The sequence below is a fragment of the Nesoenas mayeri genome (genome assembly GCF_963082525.1).
Source record: "Nesoenas mayeri genome assembly, chromosome: 7".
Taxonomy (NCBI): domain Eukaryota; kingdom Metazoa; phylum Chordata; class Aves; order Columbiformes; family Columbidae; genus Nesoenas; species Nesoenas mayeri.
The window spans coordinates 6,308,094-6,324,979 of record NC_137551.1 but is presented as its reverse complement, the minus strand read 5'-3'; the positions used below and the strand labels follow the sequence as shown (position 1 = coordinate 6,324,979).

At 37.4% G+C, this 16,886-nt stretch overlaps 1 protein-coding gene across 1 annotated transcript in view; it reads right to left on the bottom strand.

Annotated features, from left to right (window-relative positions):
• Positions 1-16,886, bottom strand: part of CTNNA3 (catenin alpha 3) — a gene marked incomplete at both ends in the record, with an annotated part of 466,214 nt that overhangs the window by 151,476 nt on the left and 297,852 nt on the right. The window contains one exon of the mRNA XM_080347591.1: positions 1,725-1,817. Within this exon, the coding sequence (XP_080203717.1) occupies positions 1,725-1,817 (93 nt within the window). The remainder of the gene's footprint in view (positions 1-1,724; positions 1,818-16,886) is intronic.

The following is a 16,886-nucleotide window of genomic DNA, read 5'->3' as shown; positions in this document are numbered from 1 at the left end:
TTTAATTCAACCACTCCTGGTTTCAATCCAAATGACATGGTTCCCTTCAAGAAACATAGTTTTCAGAGCACGTAAATTCCCACTTTTTACTGTAAAGACTTATGAACATCGGGGAGTTCCACACGCAAATTTCCCCATTCCAAACTCTAATTGATATGCCCTGTCGGGATCTTAAGAGATAATTATTTTCCCTGTGGAGGATTTTTAAATGATATGCCATAATCTGATTTACTGCAAAATGCAGAAGCCTTATTCTGCTATTTCTTACGTAGGTAAAATGCCAGTTGCTTTTGCAATGAATTGTCCTTATCTAAGAAAGCAGCAAATCCTGCACAATTAACATACCATTAACAGTAATATAATCTTATCATATGCATACCACATTCTCTGTTTAGAAAGATCTATCATCATCAATTAATACGCCCTGTTTTACATTGAGGTCAAAAAAACCCTCCAAAACACACAGAACAAGAAACTTCCATTTTCCTATAGGAAATTAAAACCCTAACACCTTCAATGCCTATGGAGAAAAATCAATATTTTAGTCAAAATTAGATTTTAGGACTTTCAGGTATCAGATGCAATACTGAAAGTGTAGATTTTCCATTGAAATGCTACATCGGGATGCATAATAATGTATTACATAAAGGTACACTTTTACCCCAGAGAAACAAAGATGCTTGAAGAAGCTATTCATAAATTCTTCTTACAAGCCAGCAATCTTCTTACAAAACCGGTAACACATTAAATCAAATAGAGTGGGATGTGAAACACAGAACTGTAGAAGTTATAAAAACAGACACTGAAACGGAATGATTCAAGAGAAAACACTGATCTGTGATATTTTCAGAATATCATATTTCCTTGATGAACGTTCACTTTTCCCCAACTCCTGCATGTACTCAAGAGGCATAAAATGGACTTCTTAAGCTTGTAATTGAACATATTATTAATATTTGTTCTTCACCTCCTATTTCAACTACATTTAACATTCAAAGACACAAAAAGGTAAGAATATTTGGGCCACTGTGTAAACCACAGTGTTTTTCAAAGAACTAATGATCTTGAAATTATGCAGCCTCGAGGCTCAAACAGATCAGATTCACATACTCAGTAAAAACTTTGCTCTGAACAGATGTAACTGCAGAAGTTTTCATCCCTCTATAATTCTGAACATGACAGAGTGAATACACTTTTTATAAGATATTAAGTGCCAAAATTTATCTGTAGCTGTGCTGTTTTTCATGCATTTGTTTAATATAAAAGCTTAAGCTTCTGAATTGATGATAATCAGAATTCATACCTTGACATTCACATACATGAAAATCAAATCAAGTGGTAATAAGATTTCAAGTTAAAGGTCAACATATGTATTGCTTTCTAAGAGTAAAAATATTCTCAATTTTCCTATCATGTTACACTGTTCATTCAAACAGATTTAATTTCAGAGCAGCATGTTTCTTCAATTGCAATTTTTACAGCTTTTTAAAATTCACAATCAATACAGATTATTAACAATTACTATGTTAACCACTAAGGAAAAATAAACAAATTAATAGAGTATTTGCCCTAGATTTATCATTTGGTCTCCATTTGCTACAGTAAGCCATGCAAATGGAATGTGAATTTAGACTGAAGGAGCATGACTGAACATCTGTGTTGTGTGATAAACATATAGTGTACGCTCAGTGTGCTGTAATGTGAATTAACTGAAAAAGTCATACCTGTGGACACAAAGTCTGTATATGATTAGCTGCCATTTGGACAATTTTCATTCCATCTTCATTTGTTGACAATGAACAAGCAAGATTAGCAACCTTAAATAAAAAAAACAAATAGTTTTGTAAGCAAGTATCCATCAACAGACTCTCAAACTTGCCAAAAACATCTCTGCTATAAAGCCTTCATTATTTCGGGAAAACCATTTGTCAAAGAACAGCAGTGAACAAGGGAAAAAGAAAAAAGGAGATTGGGAAAGGGCTGACATTATTGAGAAATCTCATGACCTCTCCCCACTTTAGGTTCAGTATATAATAGCCACAGACTGGTGTCTAGATAACAGCAGGACATTTCAAAGTAAGATCCTAAGGCTGCAGCTTGACTGCGTGTGGCCATGCCTGTTAATGTTTCAGAGCCCTTTAAACCATGTCCAGCGTCTTAATTTTATTTTTAAACTCACTTTTAAGACCTTCAAGATCAAATAGCACTTGCCATGATTTGTGGTAATGAAATACAGAATGATTTATGCCCTGAGATACCCACAGATCATTACTTTAATTAGTGGTACTATTTGCTACTGAAATAGTTCTATCAGTGCAACTTACATGGAAAATGTATAAGGAAACTTGAAATCTATGAAAGAACGAGTCTGTCGTCCATTTTTACTTTACTATACACCACAGAGATACACCTTCCTTTATAGGAAAAGAGCTCTTCTGTGATGCTCCACAGTTCAACAAGTTTGAAGAGAGGAAGGAAGATGATCACTCACTTCAGCTCACTGCAGCTCAATGTCAACAGGCTTGACAAAGGCACAAAAGGGGTTGGGATACTGCGATCCAGTACATCTTTTCATCTTACTGAAGTCATATGAGGTCCTTAAGCAAACTACGACACACTTGTTAGTCTTCATTGCCCTCACTGAAGTAGCTGTATTACATATATACCACTCTAATGTGTCCTGGTTTTGTTAAAAAACAAATTTCTCTTTTAGTGAATTTGCCTGTCAGATAAAACCTTCATATTAGCTGCATTTTCCTGGAGAACCAGACACATGTTTTGGTAAACACAGCAATGGAATGCGAAGTTATTGATAAGCATGGATGGACATCTCACAAGAGGCAACAAGAAACAGGTGACCAAGAAACTGACCAACTGTGTAGAACATTCCATTCACGTGAATACTTCATATAAAAGTGGGAGATCACGAGGATCTCATCCCTTCCTTTTTCCCTTTTGCTTATGGCCGACATTAGGAGAGGATCTTGCCAGTCGTCCCTGCGAACTGAGGCCTAATGACAGACTGAATCCAGCTCCGGCTGGCTGCAGAGTCCAATCCAGGACTTAAGGTGCCAGCTCTGCAGTTGCTGAGACTTCCAAGATTGGTACATTTTTAATTTTTCCATCTCTCTTCTCTCTGTCCTTCTTTTCCCCCCAATCGCCTGTCTTTAGTGGGAAGCGGGGGGTGGTGGTGCACGGCGGGGAGAGGAGGTTAACAATACATCTGCCAGGGTTTTATTGTCACCCTGCAATCAAAACCCTTGACAAATGTTAATGTATATCAACAACTGTTGGAGAAACTGACTTCAGTATCACTGCAAATACCAACACAGATACAAACATAGATAGGCACAGCTAATCCGCAATTATTCAAAACTCATACAACGAGTTCTACAGTCCAGCTGCTGCAAAACAAAAGCAAATCTTAATTTATTAACATTTTAGGACACTATTTCTAACAAAGAATAATCATTCAATGATGACCTATTACTAAAGGCTTTTATTGTTCTTAATTGACTAAAATAATAACAAGGAGTTAGCGCATAGCCAAATTACTTCCTTTTCCTATCCAAAATTAACAAGAGACTAAGACACTTTCAGAAGAGGATCAGGGCTAGAATGCATGGCCGTCTGTGTACACCTGTGCCTACACACAAATACTTCATCAGTCTAGCCTGAGTACTCCAGTACAACTTACTGGTTCTCCACCAGTGTGATGTGTTAACTTGACCACATAAAAAGTAAGGGTAAAGACCAAAGAAACCCAATTTTCATAGATGTATTCTCTTTTATCTGAAGTCAACTCCCATGCGTTTCAATTTTTTCGTAATATTTGAGAAAAATAGTTTTTGATTCTGCGCTTCCCCTCCTGACTCTTCAGCTCTAAGTTACCGACAGATGCTTTGGTATCATCATAATACAACTCCAAAAGATGCTATTATCTCCTTTCCAAAAAAATTAGTTCCTTTTCTTTGTGTTGAAGGTCAGGTTTTTTCCCGTATTGGTTACAACAACAAATTCGCATTGGTTATGACTATTTTAATTTATTTGCCTCAGTCACTGAGCTGCTTGTGTATCCCAAATGTAACACTGCTTTCATTCACACTCCATTAATATACCATCATATACAAAAAGCATTCTACAAGACTCGGTGCAAATATTATTGATCTATTTTTAAAGAGCTCCCCAATGTCTAAAGCAGTAACATTTCAAAGATTTAAACAAAAAACAAAAACAAAACAAAACAGAAAAACCACACACAACCACCATAACAAGCCATTCCACCAGGACAAAATAAACTCTGTCAGCAGCTTTTTCTCTTTGCCATGCAGTTCCTCATGTTTTCCAACCTCATTTCACAGTTCCAAGAAAAACCTTTAATTTCTTGGGATGCCCTGCAAATGTGCGATACTTAACTCCTGTTTATTGTTAAGAACGGTTTTAAGATTGAGTTCTCTGCTTTAAGCAATATATGTTTTGTCCCCATCTTGATGGGCAAGGCAGAGACAGCTTAAGACAATTTGTTACCCTGTTTCCCACTGGCTGAAATGCCTTGGTACAAATCCAGTCCTTGACATAGATTGTGTCATGGACTCACAGAATAATAATTTAGGTTGGAAGATGTTTCCAGAGGTGATACAGTTCAAAACCCCTGCTTAAAATATGAGTGAACTCTATACCGATCTGTGTCAATGGCTCTGTGTAGCACATCAGCACCTAGGGAAAAATTATGTATGTTACCAGATGATGTCGAAGATTAGAAAGGTAAAAAAGTGTGGCTTTTCTCCAACAAAACACGCTGAGGTTGGGGACAATCTCTTAATCCACAAGTATTCTATTTTATTTTAAGTAAACATACATGAGGGTTTTTAATATATATGGAAAAAAAGAATTGTTTCTGATCTTACGCTTCTCCTGATTCTTCAGTTCTAAGTATTCCTTGGTGATGGCACAATTCATTACAGTATTCTCAAAACACTAGCAGTAAACTAAGGATATAAGCATTAGGAATTTATGTTAATCCCCTTTGCAACCATAACCATCATTATAACCGTCATTATTATTTACATTAGATGTCTTTTAAAAATCAATTAAGAAAGTAGTATTCGGCTACTTTAGAGTAAATATATATATATCTCCATGTATATATATACATACACACACACACATATATATGTATATCTCGATTTCTGCTGAGTATTTGGAATTCATACTACGGTGCTATACCAACACTGTATTTAGTCCTTTGCCTTACATTTTGGCTGATACTAGCAAATCTTTTGTTTCCATTAGAGAATGGCTAGAATTTTCTTCTTCTGGCATATTTCGGTGGCATCATTTTTCTACACGTAGTTTAGAAAAGGATTTTCTATCATATCACTCTCAGTAGGTGATTAGACTCTCATTAGGTGATTAGACTAACATCTGTTCCACCCAAAAGACAATCCAGATTCCAATACGTCATTAGCATGGTCTCAAGCATCAGTAACTGTCTCCTGAAGAGACCTCCTTAACACAAACACAATAAACCAAATAAATCAAATGGAAAGAGGCAAAGGGCAGGAAAGCAGAGGCAGGCATGTGATTTTTCCAAGTATAGGGCAGGATATATGAGAACATGAAGTTTCTTTTGAGTAGTCACAGTTCAGAAGATACTTTATTTGTAGGAGTTGAGAGCAACTGAATACTTAACTGGGGAATAACATTTTAATTGCAGCATTACAGCAGTCAACATCGCTTTTGATATAACTTAGACACTATATGTGAATTTATTTTAACTGTTAGTCTGCTCTCATCCAACTATAAATGAAAAAAGGTATTCATATATTTTTGGTTCTAATTTTTCAGTATACTGAACTATCTTCTACAAGTTTATTACATGTTCTTGGCTTCTACCACTAGGCTTTATTCATTAAGTCTTGAGAAGTATTTTCAGGAAAATGACTATTCATACACAAAAATGTCATGGAAAAACTAGGAAGGTCAACAATAAAAAATAGTACTTTTTGAGGAAAAGACTACACTGATGTATGTATATCTCCTAGTCATTGCTGCAATTTTATATGCATTTATTATTACTATGTGCATTTTTATGAGCTGAATAAAACTTACATAGACTAGAATATCTATTTAGAGTGAAAAAACGTATTCCTGTGGACTGAAAACTTACCTCCAGAAGGCAATAATGTAATTTCACGATGTTGCTTGTTGGCTGACCCATTTTCTACCATAAAACTTAATTTCTTTCCAGATCAAGTCAAAAAGTAACACTGAGCTATTTATAAGCTGCTACCAGAGATTATATGGGGTTTTTTGCATTGTTATAAAATACTTTAGGACACTTCAGGTCAAAAGTTACACTGTTACTTTAATTTTTAGTATTTTTACTTCTGTGGGAATAAAGTTAGAAACTATATTCAACAATGCATTTATTATATTGCTTTCCCTGACCTTTTCAGTTTTCATCTTCCACTTTTCCAAAAAGATGCCTGAATCTGTGTGTTTAAGTACTGTGGGGCACTATAGATCTCTCAGTCATCTTTCGGTTTCTTTTGCACTTAATTTTGCACATCTCCCACTTTCTGCAGAACTGAATGACATCGTACTCCATTAATGCCATAATCACTACTGATTCGACAAAATTATATCTACCTTGTACACTGGAGGCTTAGCACTGCTCCTGTTCAACTGTAACCAGCCGCCCTGTTAACGTAAGAAACCCTTCAGAGTATTATGTAACTTCAAATGTGTTCTGTAATGTTATTTGTCAAGCATGCTCAAGATTCTATTTCCGTAATTAATTAAGAAAGGGATTTCGCATACCAACTGACTAGATTGTTCTCTATCCTTTAACCAACATAAGCCTAGACTAACCCACTGCAATCACTTTATTTCAAGTACCACGCGCCCAGACAAGTCCTCGCTCATACATGTTAATTCAAGAGCTTGTTTTGTTAAACTGGACCTCAACCAAAATAAAAACCGGAAATAAATGAAACAAATGCAGTACTCAGAGTCAAATATCACATCTGTGTAAGGGAGAATTCCACACAGTAATATTTCAGAAATACTTTCCTTGGCTTGATGCACTGCCCCATTAAGGTTTCTCTCACTGCTCTGGGTCACAGTAAACACATCTGAAGAACAAAGTTAAAGATTCCCTCTCTAGACCTCAGTGTGCAGAACCCTGGTTACAACCAATAAAATATATTGTATTTGGATTACATCTGTGCTCTGGCAAACGAAGGTAGCTGAAGAGATCACTAAACAGAAACTGTCTACGCATATGACCTGTGTCTCAATGACAGTTTCCTAAAAAATGTACCATCCATACCAGCACCAAACTTTAATGTGGTGGAATAACCACAAATTGACCTGAAGAAAGGTCCTTCTGTGGGCAGGTGAAACAGCAGGTGAAAGATCTAAATGTAAACTACTTTATGAAACCTCTCCCTCAGCACCATTTGCTGAAATGCCAGCAACAGTGGGCTTTCCAGCAGTACCACACAAGTACGGCAATACAAAGAAAACTACCTCAAAAGGAGAAGGAAAAAAGTGAATAAAACTCATTTTATTGCCTTGTTCCTATCTTGTTCTTCGTGAAGACAGAAAAAAATGACAGTAAATGACAAAAAAATATTTTAGTAGTAGACAGAAACGCTGCATGTTATACTAAACCAGGAGAAAGCATGGTTTTTAAGGGAGAAAGTGACTATCCAATTTTATAATGATGTAATCAATAATCAACATTTTGATTTTCCTTATCTCAGCTTGACAACAAACATGGCAAATAAGAAAGCAGTTAGCCATGAAGCAAGAAAAAAGGCCATCAATTGTGCAAAGAACTAGTCAATGCCTTACAGTATCTAAGAACTCACTGCCAGAATATGGAGTCCTTGACAGAACTGGGCACCACACACACAGACGTGCTTTAAACAGCTTAGTGAGCTGGGGTCCACTGTCTGGCACCAGCAGGACACAACAAACATCTACCACCAGTGAGGGCCAGTAAGGATCAAGGTGGATCAACCAGTTCTCAAAACAAACACATCTCAAATTCCAAACCGTATTTTCCAGTTTTTAAGCAAAATATCATTTTATGAGAAGCAATATTTTGCCTATTCAACCCCCCAATCAACTAATCTTTTTGTATCTTCTCAAGTGTGTCAGTGTAAAATTTCTAAATATCTCCATCTGAATGAACATTTTTTTTTCCTTTCCTCCCTACATGAAACCTTTTATCTCCAGCACCTAAATAAAGAGGCAATAAACAACATATAAACTGTTGTCAGAATACTCATGATTTCAGGCTCTTTTACTCTGCAAAACAAGGGTAAGATCCAAACATATGCAAGAATACACTCTCATTTTTCTTCTTATTACTCATTATTCAAATATTCCACAAAACAATATCTATTATCCTTGTTTCAAGATTATTCTGTTAGACTAAATAACACATGGTTTTGTCATACAAATATCCAAGCGTACTCAGGTGACCTTTGTTTTCCCCCACCACAATATCTTAGACTCTTCCTGTTGTTATAATCGAAATCTTCTCCTCTTTGCCTCTGACTGGTTAACTGAGATAGAAATCAATCCAAGATAAAGCATACTTCCTTCAAGATGCATACACCCTCTATTATTTAAATCAGCATGAGTTAAGAAGACACAGTATGCTAACCAAATGAAAGATCACACCTCTCACTTAGCACTTAATAAATATTAGTGTAGCAGAAGAGGAAACAGACTTCTTTCCAGCAGTGTATTCACTTAGTTACAATATCAGAAAGAATTCTCCTATCTTTCATTTCAATATAAATGTTTTCAATACCTTGAAGAAGTAGGACATTAGACAAATAAAACATTACATGAATTTTTTTGAAAGAGAAACAAAAACACAGTTCAAGTGCCAGTTCTTAAAAGAGTTCAAAATTAGATACTTATCATTTTACAAAACCAGCTATGTCTTAAGCACATTGTTATGATGCAACGCCTGAGTTAGTTTAACATGCTACAGACTTATATTTTTATAAATAAAAGGTCCATCATACTAAGCACAAATTAATTGAAAATACATGAAAAACAGAATTCATCTCTGTGAAGTTGCAGAAACAACCACTCAGAAATATAATAATTACTGTACCACAAATACTTACATGAGGGGGGAAGGACAACCCACAGATAATCAAAGGAAATGAAAGATCAGTGCAACAAAACATACCTTCAGAATTTAATCTATCTCAGGATAAGCCTTTCACAGAACTTTCACCTTTACTGAAAGTACAGCAATTCATTCTACATCTAATATTAATACCAATCACCTTCTTCAGATATTTATTTAGTATACAGCAGTACACATTTCTGGAATAGGTATTTTTTGCATTAAGAAGCAGTTCATCTATATTCTACTTCATTTCCAACTATCATTAACTACTGGAATAGAATTGTAGATGTACATGGTGGTTGTGAACTTATAGTCAAGCCTAGGATGAGAATAATAGAGGAGTCAACAATAACATCTTGAGGGTTAACTACAGCTGAATTAAGTTTGACATACAGAATGTTAATGCACATTACCTAGGATCATAAATGAACTCTCCAGCAACAAAAGAAACACTTTCTTCTCCATAGCAAAAAATAAACAGGACAGGGAGATACAAACACACACTTACTCTGTAACACAAATTCAATTCACTGTATTACCAGAAGTAAAGTAGCTCACATGGCCATACAAACTTTTACATTAATTACCATACATCCACCATTAACAGCACCTACTTTATTCTCTGCAGGACACAGTACTGTCTTGCAAATTGTGCATGACAAATTAAAAAAAAAAAAAAGTAACTGTTTATGCTCTAAAACTTACTACAGAATTCAGCATGTCTCATTTCCCTTAAAAAAATGTCTTGAGACGAAACAAAATTTCATGATGATGGGTTGTCCCGTTGTTCACAAGGCTAAGAGCAAAAGGACTTCCTTAGACCCTTATGCCTGAAATCAGTGCAGCAACGTTGTATTACTTTGTATTTCCTTGCAAACTACTCAAGTTCAATGACAGTAGCAACAACCAAACGACTACTAAAACATACCAATGTATAAGACGAGATTCTACTTTCACTTACCTGTGAAAATCCTAAATACTGTCACTGAAATTGGTTAAGGTTTGCACCAAAAGGTGTCACTGACTTTCCAGAAACACACTACTTTATACTCTAGTTATTTAATTTCACCAAATCAGTACCACAAAATAAACACACAAAACCATTCAACCATGGATACCGGCATACAGTTAGTAAACTGGGACATCACAGTATTAAGGCAGTATTTTTAATTATTAATGGTACAAATTGATTAGTAGTATAATGAAAATCCAAATTAAATTATTGATGGAATAAATAAGTAATAAAAATGGAAAATAGTATAAAGCTGCTTATCTTTTCATACTGCATAACAAGAAAGATTAGACCTGAACTTCAGGCTTTCTTACTGCCAACCCCAACAAGACTTCTCCTCAAAAGGGAAAAAATGTTATATCATAGAAGTAAACTTCCTGATATCCATGTAAAAGTGCAGTGGAAGGTGCTACGGCCCTCCAGAAACTGGGGGGTAGGGGGAAGAAAAAGTGTCATCCAAACTTTTTCAAGATTCTGCTCGTGGCAATATCTGAATCCTAACACTCTGAAAGGCTCCCCAGACCAAGTACAAGGTCCACCTCCCAGTTTAAAATATGAGATTTATTGAAGAAAGCAGACCAGAGCCTAAGGCACCTTATGGTATACACAACCATGAGCTCCTCCTACCTCACACAAATAAACACATCAAATGACTTTAAAGAATTCTTTTCAAATATTGTTTTTTTCAGCAAGAAAAAGTGTCTCATTTCAGAACTTGCCTTAAGTCTCTCAGTACTATTGGAATCTTTCTCCAGTCTGACTTTTCCTCTCTCCAGCCTTTGGGACAGGAGAGCACCACCTGAGTGCTAAATAGCATGCAGTCCTCACAGCAGATTTGCACACACACAAAAAGAGATAAATAAATATTTTCAGAAAAACTTTCGGTTTTACACTTTACAATTAACTGGATGACTCATTTTTTCCTCCAGGCTCTCCAACAGTTGAAATGTTGACAACTGCTTTTACCTAGAATTAAAATAAAGGCAAGTAACTCAGAGAAACCCTCATAGAGAAGACAACTTTAATGATTACCAGAAAGCAAGGTACAGCCTTTCATACGGCGTCATTCAAGACAGGAAACAATCACAGAACAGATGCATAAATTATCTGCCATAAAGAAAAAATGCCTTCATTTCACAGTTACACAGGATACAATCTACCTTAATGTTTCTGGTATTGCTACAAAGATCTTCAGTCTATTTTCGTCCTGCTTCCACTCAACAGGATTTGAAAACATAACATCCAGAGGACACCTTCACCAGGCAATCGCCAAAAAGCTTTAAAGATAAGGATAATGCATAACAATTAAGTAAAAAGACTGACCAAAACACTAAACTGAAAGCTTGATGTTGCTTACATGCAGTCTTCACGCAAAAAGAAGTCAAACATTCTGACTGAAAGAACTGAAAAATTAGCAATCCTGGAAAAAACGTACTTAACATATTGTTTTCTATTGTTGCCTCAGAGACTGGTATTTTAGATTTTAGGCTACAGAAATATAGGACTTGAAACAACCACCATTGAGCTTGCTGCTTGCAAAAGGTAAACACCACCTTTCAACATCAACGACTTGATGAGGAAGAAAACCACAGATATTACCAGACTTTAGCAGCCTGACCTGCCCTGGGCCTTGCGCTGCCCGCCCGGTTTTCCGCTCAGCCCCCAGCAGCTCGGCCCTCACAGGAACCCCGGCTGGGAACGGGAGAACCCTCCTTACCGAAGACGAAATTATATGTTTGGCAATCAATGTTAAAAGCTCGATAAAGAAATGCTGCAACCCAACTCACCCGCTCCAGGTAGGCAGACCCACCGGCACGGGCTCCACGACGCCACAAACACAAGGCGGCTGCCGAACCTTCCAGAAAGGGCGGGGCGTTGCGGGAGCATTGCTAGGGGCGGGGCGTTGCCGGGGGGTCCACGTGAGTCCTCCGTCCCGTGGCCAGAAAGCTTAAAAGAGCCTTTACATTGCAAAAGTAGCTTCGTCAAAAGACACTGTTAAACACCCTGATTTCCTACTGTCAATGGTTTTGTTTTCTTCCCGCTGAATATTAACCATACGGAACAGGCAGGAGGTCTGGGTGTGTCCTAACTCTATTAAAAAAATTCCAATACTGAAGCAAATTGAAATTTTAAATTAAAATTTAAAGCTGTGAACATGCTTAGGAAGCTTTTTATTAAATACTCAAGCCAATTGTGTTTGCAGTAGCTATAAAACAAGCTGTATTTCACTCAGTGAAGTACACACCTATGTATACTAAATAACTAAGTTGTCTGTAAACAAAAATAAATGTTTTACTGCTCCAGTGGTAAAAATCTAATCAGTGCCACAGGCACGCAGTATATTCTTATGGATTACATTATGCCATTACTGCATTACAGTATATTCTTAGGCATTTACTATAGGCCACATTGCAAATATCTTACAAAAATATACTGAAATTATCTCATTCATTTTTACCCTTTCTTTATCCCCTAAATTAATATGTAAGTAATTTTCCCCAGGTTTATTAGTTTTCCCTCTCCTCTTTGTGAATGGTGTCATGAGCTGTGTTCCTGCAGCTGCTGTGCAAGCCATCTACAGACAGCGATTCCAATCACACTGGAGCTGGAGGTAGTCTCCTAGCTACTGCAGTTTATATGGGAATAAACGCTGTACTAACATAAAATGTTCCTGTGCCAGTGGAAGTCTCTATTTCATGTTAATTGAGTTTAAAGGTCCATAAAGCATTTTATAAGTAATACTTGACTCATTTTTGCAATGTGATCTCTGGTCTAGGAAAGGTAAAATTGGTCACAAAGGAAAACACTAAAACTGTTTATAAGCCTTGCGACCAAAATGTACATATAAAATCATCCAGATTTCCAAACCGCAGATTGCAATGCAGTCTGAGGCATTGTGTGGGCTCAGCCTTAAGTGTGTGCATAGAATTCAAAGCGTTGGATTGTGATCCTGCTAAATTCACTGACAAAGCACCTGTAGAGACTGTATCTTGTTTACAGTATGCTGGCCTCAAAATAAGGCAACCGAATTCACTGTTCAGCACCATAAAGCAACACACAGATAAAACAATCCTAACGCAGTGAACATCCGTCCAGCAACAACAGAGCAAGAGATGTGGGGCTTACTAACATGTTTCAAAGGAAACAAATCTCTGTGCAAGGAATTTTAGAATAACTTATAAATGATTCCTAATCAAGGGCTAACAGGGTACACGTTAATTAAGCTGAAACTCCAAATGGTGATCTGAACTTCCCATCGCAAAAGTACATGGGATATGGCTACTACTGTCCCTCTGTCCCTTCACTGGACTGGCTGGGTAAAATCTTTAATTCTGTCCTACTGAGTCTACAGAGGAGGCTCCTGCTGTCTAGCAAGACCAGCCTGTGTATTTCAGAAAAAGAAAGAAAAGAAAGATTTAGAAATCTGTCACGAACTCAGTATTTTGAATTCTAAGCTAACAGTTACTAAAAAGCAATTTAATATAACGATGTTAAAATGTGAGCAATGCCATCTCCTTGGAAGTAACTATGTTACATTATGGCACATTGCTTGAGTTTGTTGTTCAGTTTCTTTTAAGGAGTTTCAGCAGAGGATGAATTACACCAAAGGGAAATCTGTGCCTTTTGTCTCAGCCAAGCTCTCAAAAAAAAACCCTACCCAATTTCCTCCTTAAACAAAGATCACTTGCTTTCCTCATGATCAGAAATTCTAGTCCATGACTTCCCACAGTAGGTTTTCTGGATAATTTCCTTGCCTTTTTTTTTGTTGTTGTTATTTTTTTGGAGGCGAGTTCAGCAACTATTATTTATGCTGTTAAGTCTACATTATGCAAGGATTTGTTCTACTTTTTGTTTTCTTGCCTCAAATATAGGATATTAGATAGCCTAAGTATTGTGCACAAACTGCATTTCCAAATAAAACTTTTCTCAGTTATTTTAATATATTAAAAGATTTCTCATTACCAAATACAGGAAAAAGTATCACCCTGGCAGTGGGGGGGAAATACTCATTCAAAAGTCATTTGATAGTGGTAAAATAACTAAATTCCTAGAGAAGTGAGTAAATCAAACAAGCAAACATGCTGCCTGATCCTCTAGAAAATAATCTTAAAAATCACAGAATGCTTTGTTTTGGAAGGGATCATCTAGTCCAATCCCCCTGCAATACGCAGGAGCACTTTCAATTAGATCAGGTTGCTCAAAGCCCCATCCAGCCTGGCCTTGAATATTTCCAGGGATGGGGCACCCACAGCTGCTCTGGGCAGCCTGTTCCAGTGCCTCTCCATGCTCATCGTTAAAAAAAAAAAAAATCTTCCTTACATTTAATCTACATCTACCCTCTTTCCATTTACAGCCATTACCCATTATCCTACCACTACAGGCCCTGTTAAAAAACAATTTATCTCCATCTTTTTTATAAGCCCCCTTGAAGTACTGAAAGGCCACAATAAATTCTCTCTGGAGCTTCTCTTCTCCAGGCTGAACACCCCAGCTCTCTCAGCCTGTCCTGCCAGCAGAGCTGTTCCAGCCTCAGATCATTTTTGTGACCTCCCCTAGACCCGCTCCAGCAGGTCCACGCCTGTCTTGTTCTGGAGGTCCCAGAGCTGGACACAGTGCTCCAGGTGGGGTCTCATCAGAGCAGAGGGACAGAATCACCTCTCTCAACCTGATGACCATGCTCCTTTAGATGCAGCCTGGGACACAACTGGCTTTCTCAGCTGCAATCACACACTGCAGGCTTGTAGCTGATTTTTCATCTACCAGTACCCTCAAGTCCTTTTCCACATGGCTGCTTTCAATCAATTCATCTGCCAGTCTGTACTGGTGATTGTCCCAACCCAGGTGCAGGACCTTGCCCTTGGCTTGATGCATTTCATGAGGTTCACATGGGCCCACTTCTTGAGCCTATCAAGGTCTCTCTGGATGGCATCTCCTCCCTCAAGCTTATCAACTGCACCAGCTTTGTGTAATCCACAGACTTGCTGAGTATGCCCTCAGTTCCACTATCAACATCATTAATGAAGATATTGACCAGTACAGATCCCAGTTTGGGCCCCTGAAGTACACCACTTGTTACTGATCTCCATTTGGACAATAAGTCTTTGACTGCAGTCACCCAGCCCATCTGGATGCAGCCATGCAGCCAATTCCTTATCCATCAAACAGTCCATCCATCAAACTTTTATCTCCCCACTTTAGCAACAAGGATATTGTATGGGACCATGTCAACATAGACAATATCGGGTGCTGTTCCCGTACTCCCCAACACAGTCACTCCATTGTAGAAGACCATCAGATTAGTCAGGCACGATTTGCCCTTTGGGAAGCCATGCTGGCTGTCCCTAATCACCTACCTGTCATCCATATGTCTCTTGAGTTCTCTTAGCCTGTGGAATAACAATGTACAGCAAAACCTCATGTTTTAGGCTACAAATATGTTTTCCAAAAGAGGTGAAATTAATGCAAACCTGTTTGTATTCATGCATGCATACATATATATACATATATATATATATTTATGCACACACACATGTATATTAGACTTAAAGATATGTTTCTCTGTCCTCAAGAACCTGAGATCCCATTATCCAATTTTGAGCCAACAAGGGCCAGACTGTTTGACAGGATAGCAGCCTCGAATAGATGCACTTCTGACAATTTGCATAGATGGTCACATAGAACAAAGGATATTCAACCGCCTCCACTGCCAGGAACAAACCTCCTCCTTTACCAGATATCACAGCATCCTTGTTCCAAGGGAAAAAAAAGGCAAACAAAAACACACAACAAACCCTAACAAGCACACACACTCACAGAGATGTTTGGTACTTAAGAAGCACAAGCTTCAGTAAACTGATGTTAACATTATGATGACCTGTGCCTTTCAGAATTACTCTGTTATAGGTGACTGGCTCATTACAGATCAGTACGATCAAAACTATGAGACTTTTGAGGATGGGAGATGGAATCACAATTATCACAATTTCTAATATTCTGAGGGACTTCTCTAAATCTGGTTTCTGCAGTAATACAAGAAAAAAGTCACTGCCACTGTACTTGTGCCAGCTCTTTACAATATTAGCAAAAATGTTAATCAAGCGTATTATTATGATGATGAGAAGTCCATGCTGAACCAAGACAATTTCCTTTTTGGAGCTCACATACCTTACAGTACGCCCTGCCTCACTGTACTGGTGGCTGACATTTCTAGCTGGTGAAATATGCCCCTCAGACATAGTCTGATAAATCTTTGGGTTGTTTATCTTTTGTTCCCTTGCTTCACACTTATGCAATAAAGGCTGTGATTAAGAGGATTAATGAAAATGTCACCATTTATCACCTGAAGCTCAATCAGTAGTAGGAAAGTTGGGCCTTATTTGATTAATTATATAAAGGTGCAAAAATTCTCATATTATGAATTCAGAACTTGCAGTGAGGTGCTGGAACTCTCTGAGGCCCAAAATAGCAAGGTTCAAAGTATTACAGTTTATACACGCTTATAAGTACATGCTTGAATATAAGCTAATTTTATTGAATTAATTTTCTTAATTCACTATTTTGACCACATTAGATCTCCATTAAGCATCCATTTACCAGTTGCAATACATCAAGAACAAGTTACCTGTCTTTAAAGGCAATTCCTGTTGCCAGGCTTCTTCTATTAGAATTTAAAGCATTTGTGCATTTTTCCTGTGCTGCCTTCGTTTTAGA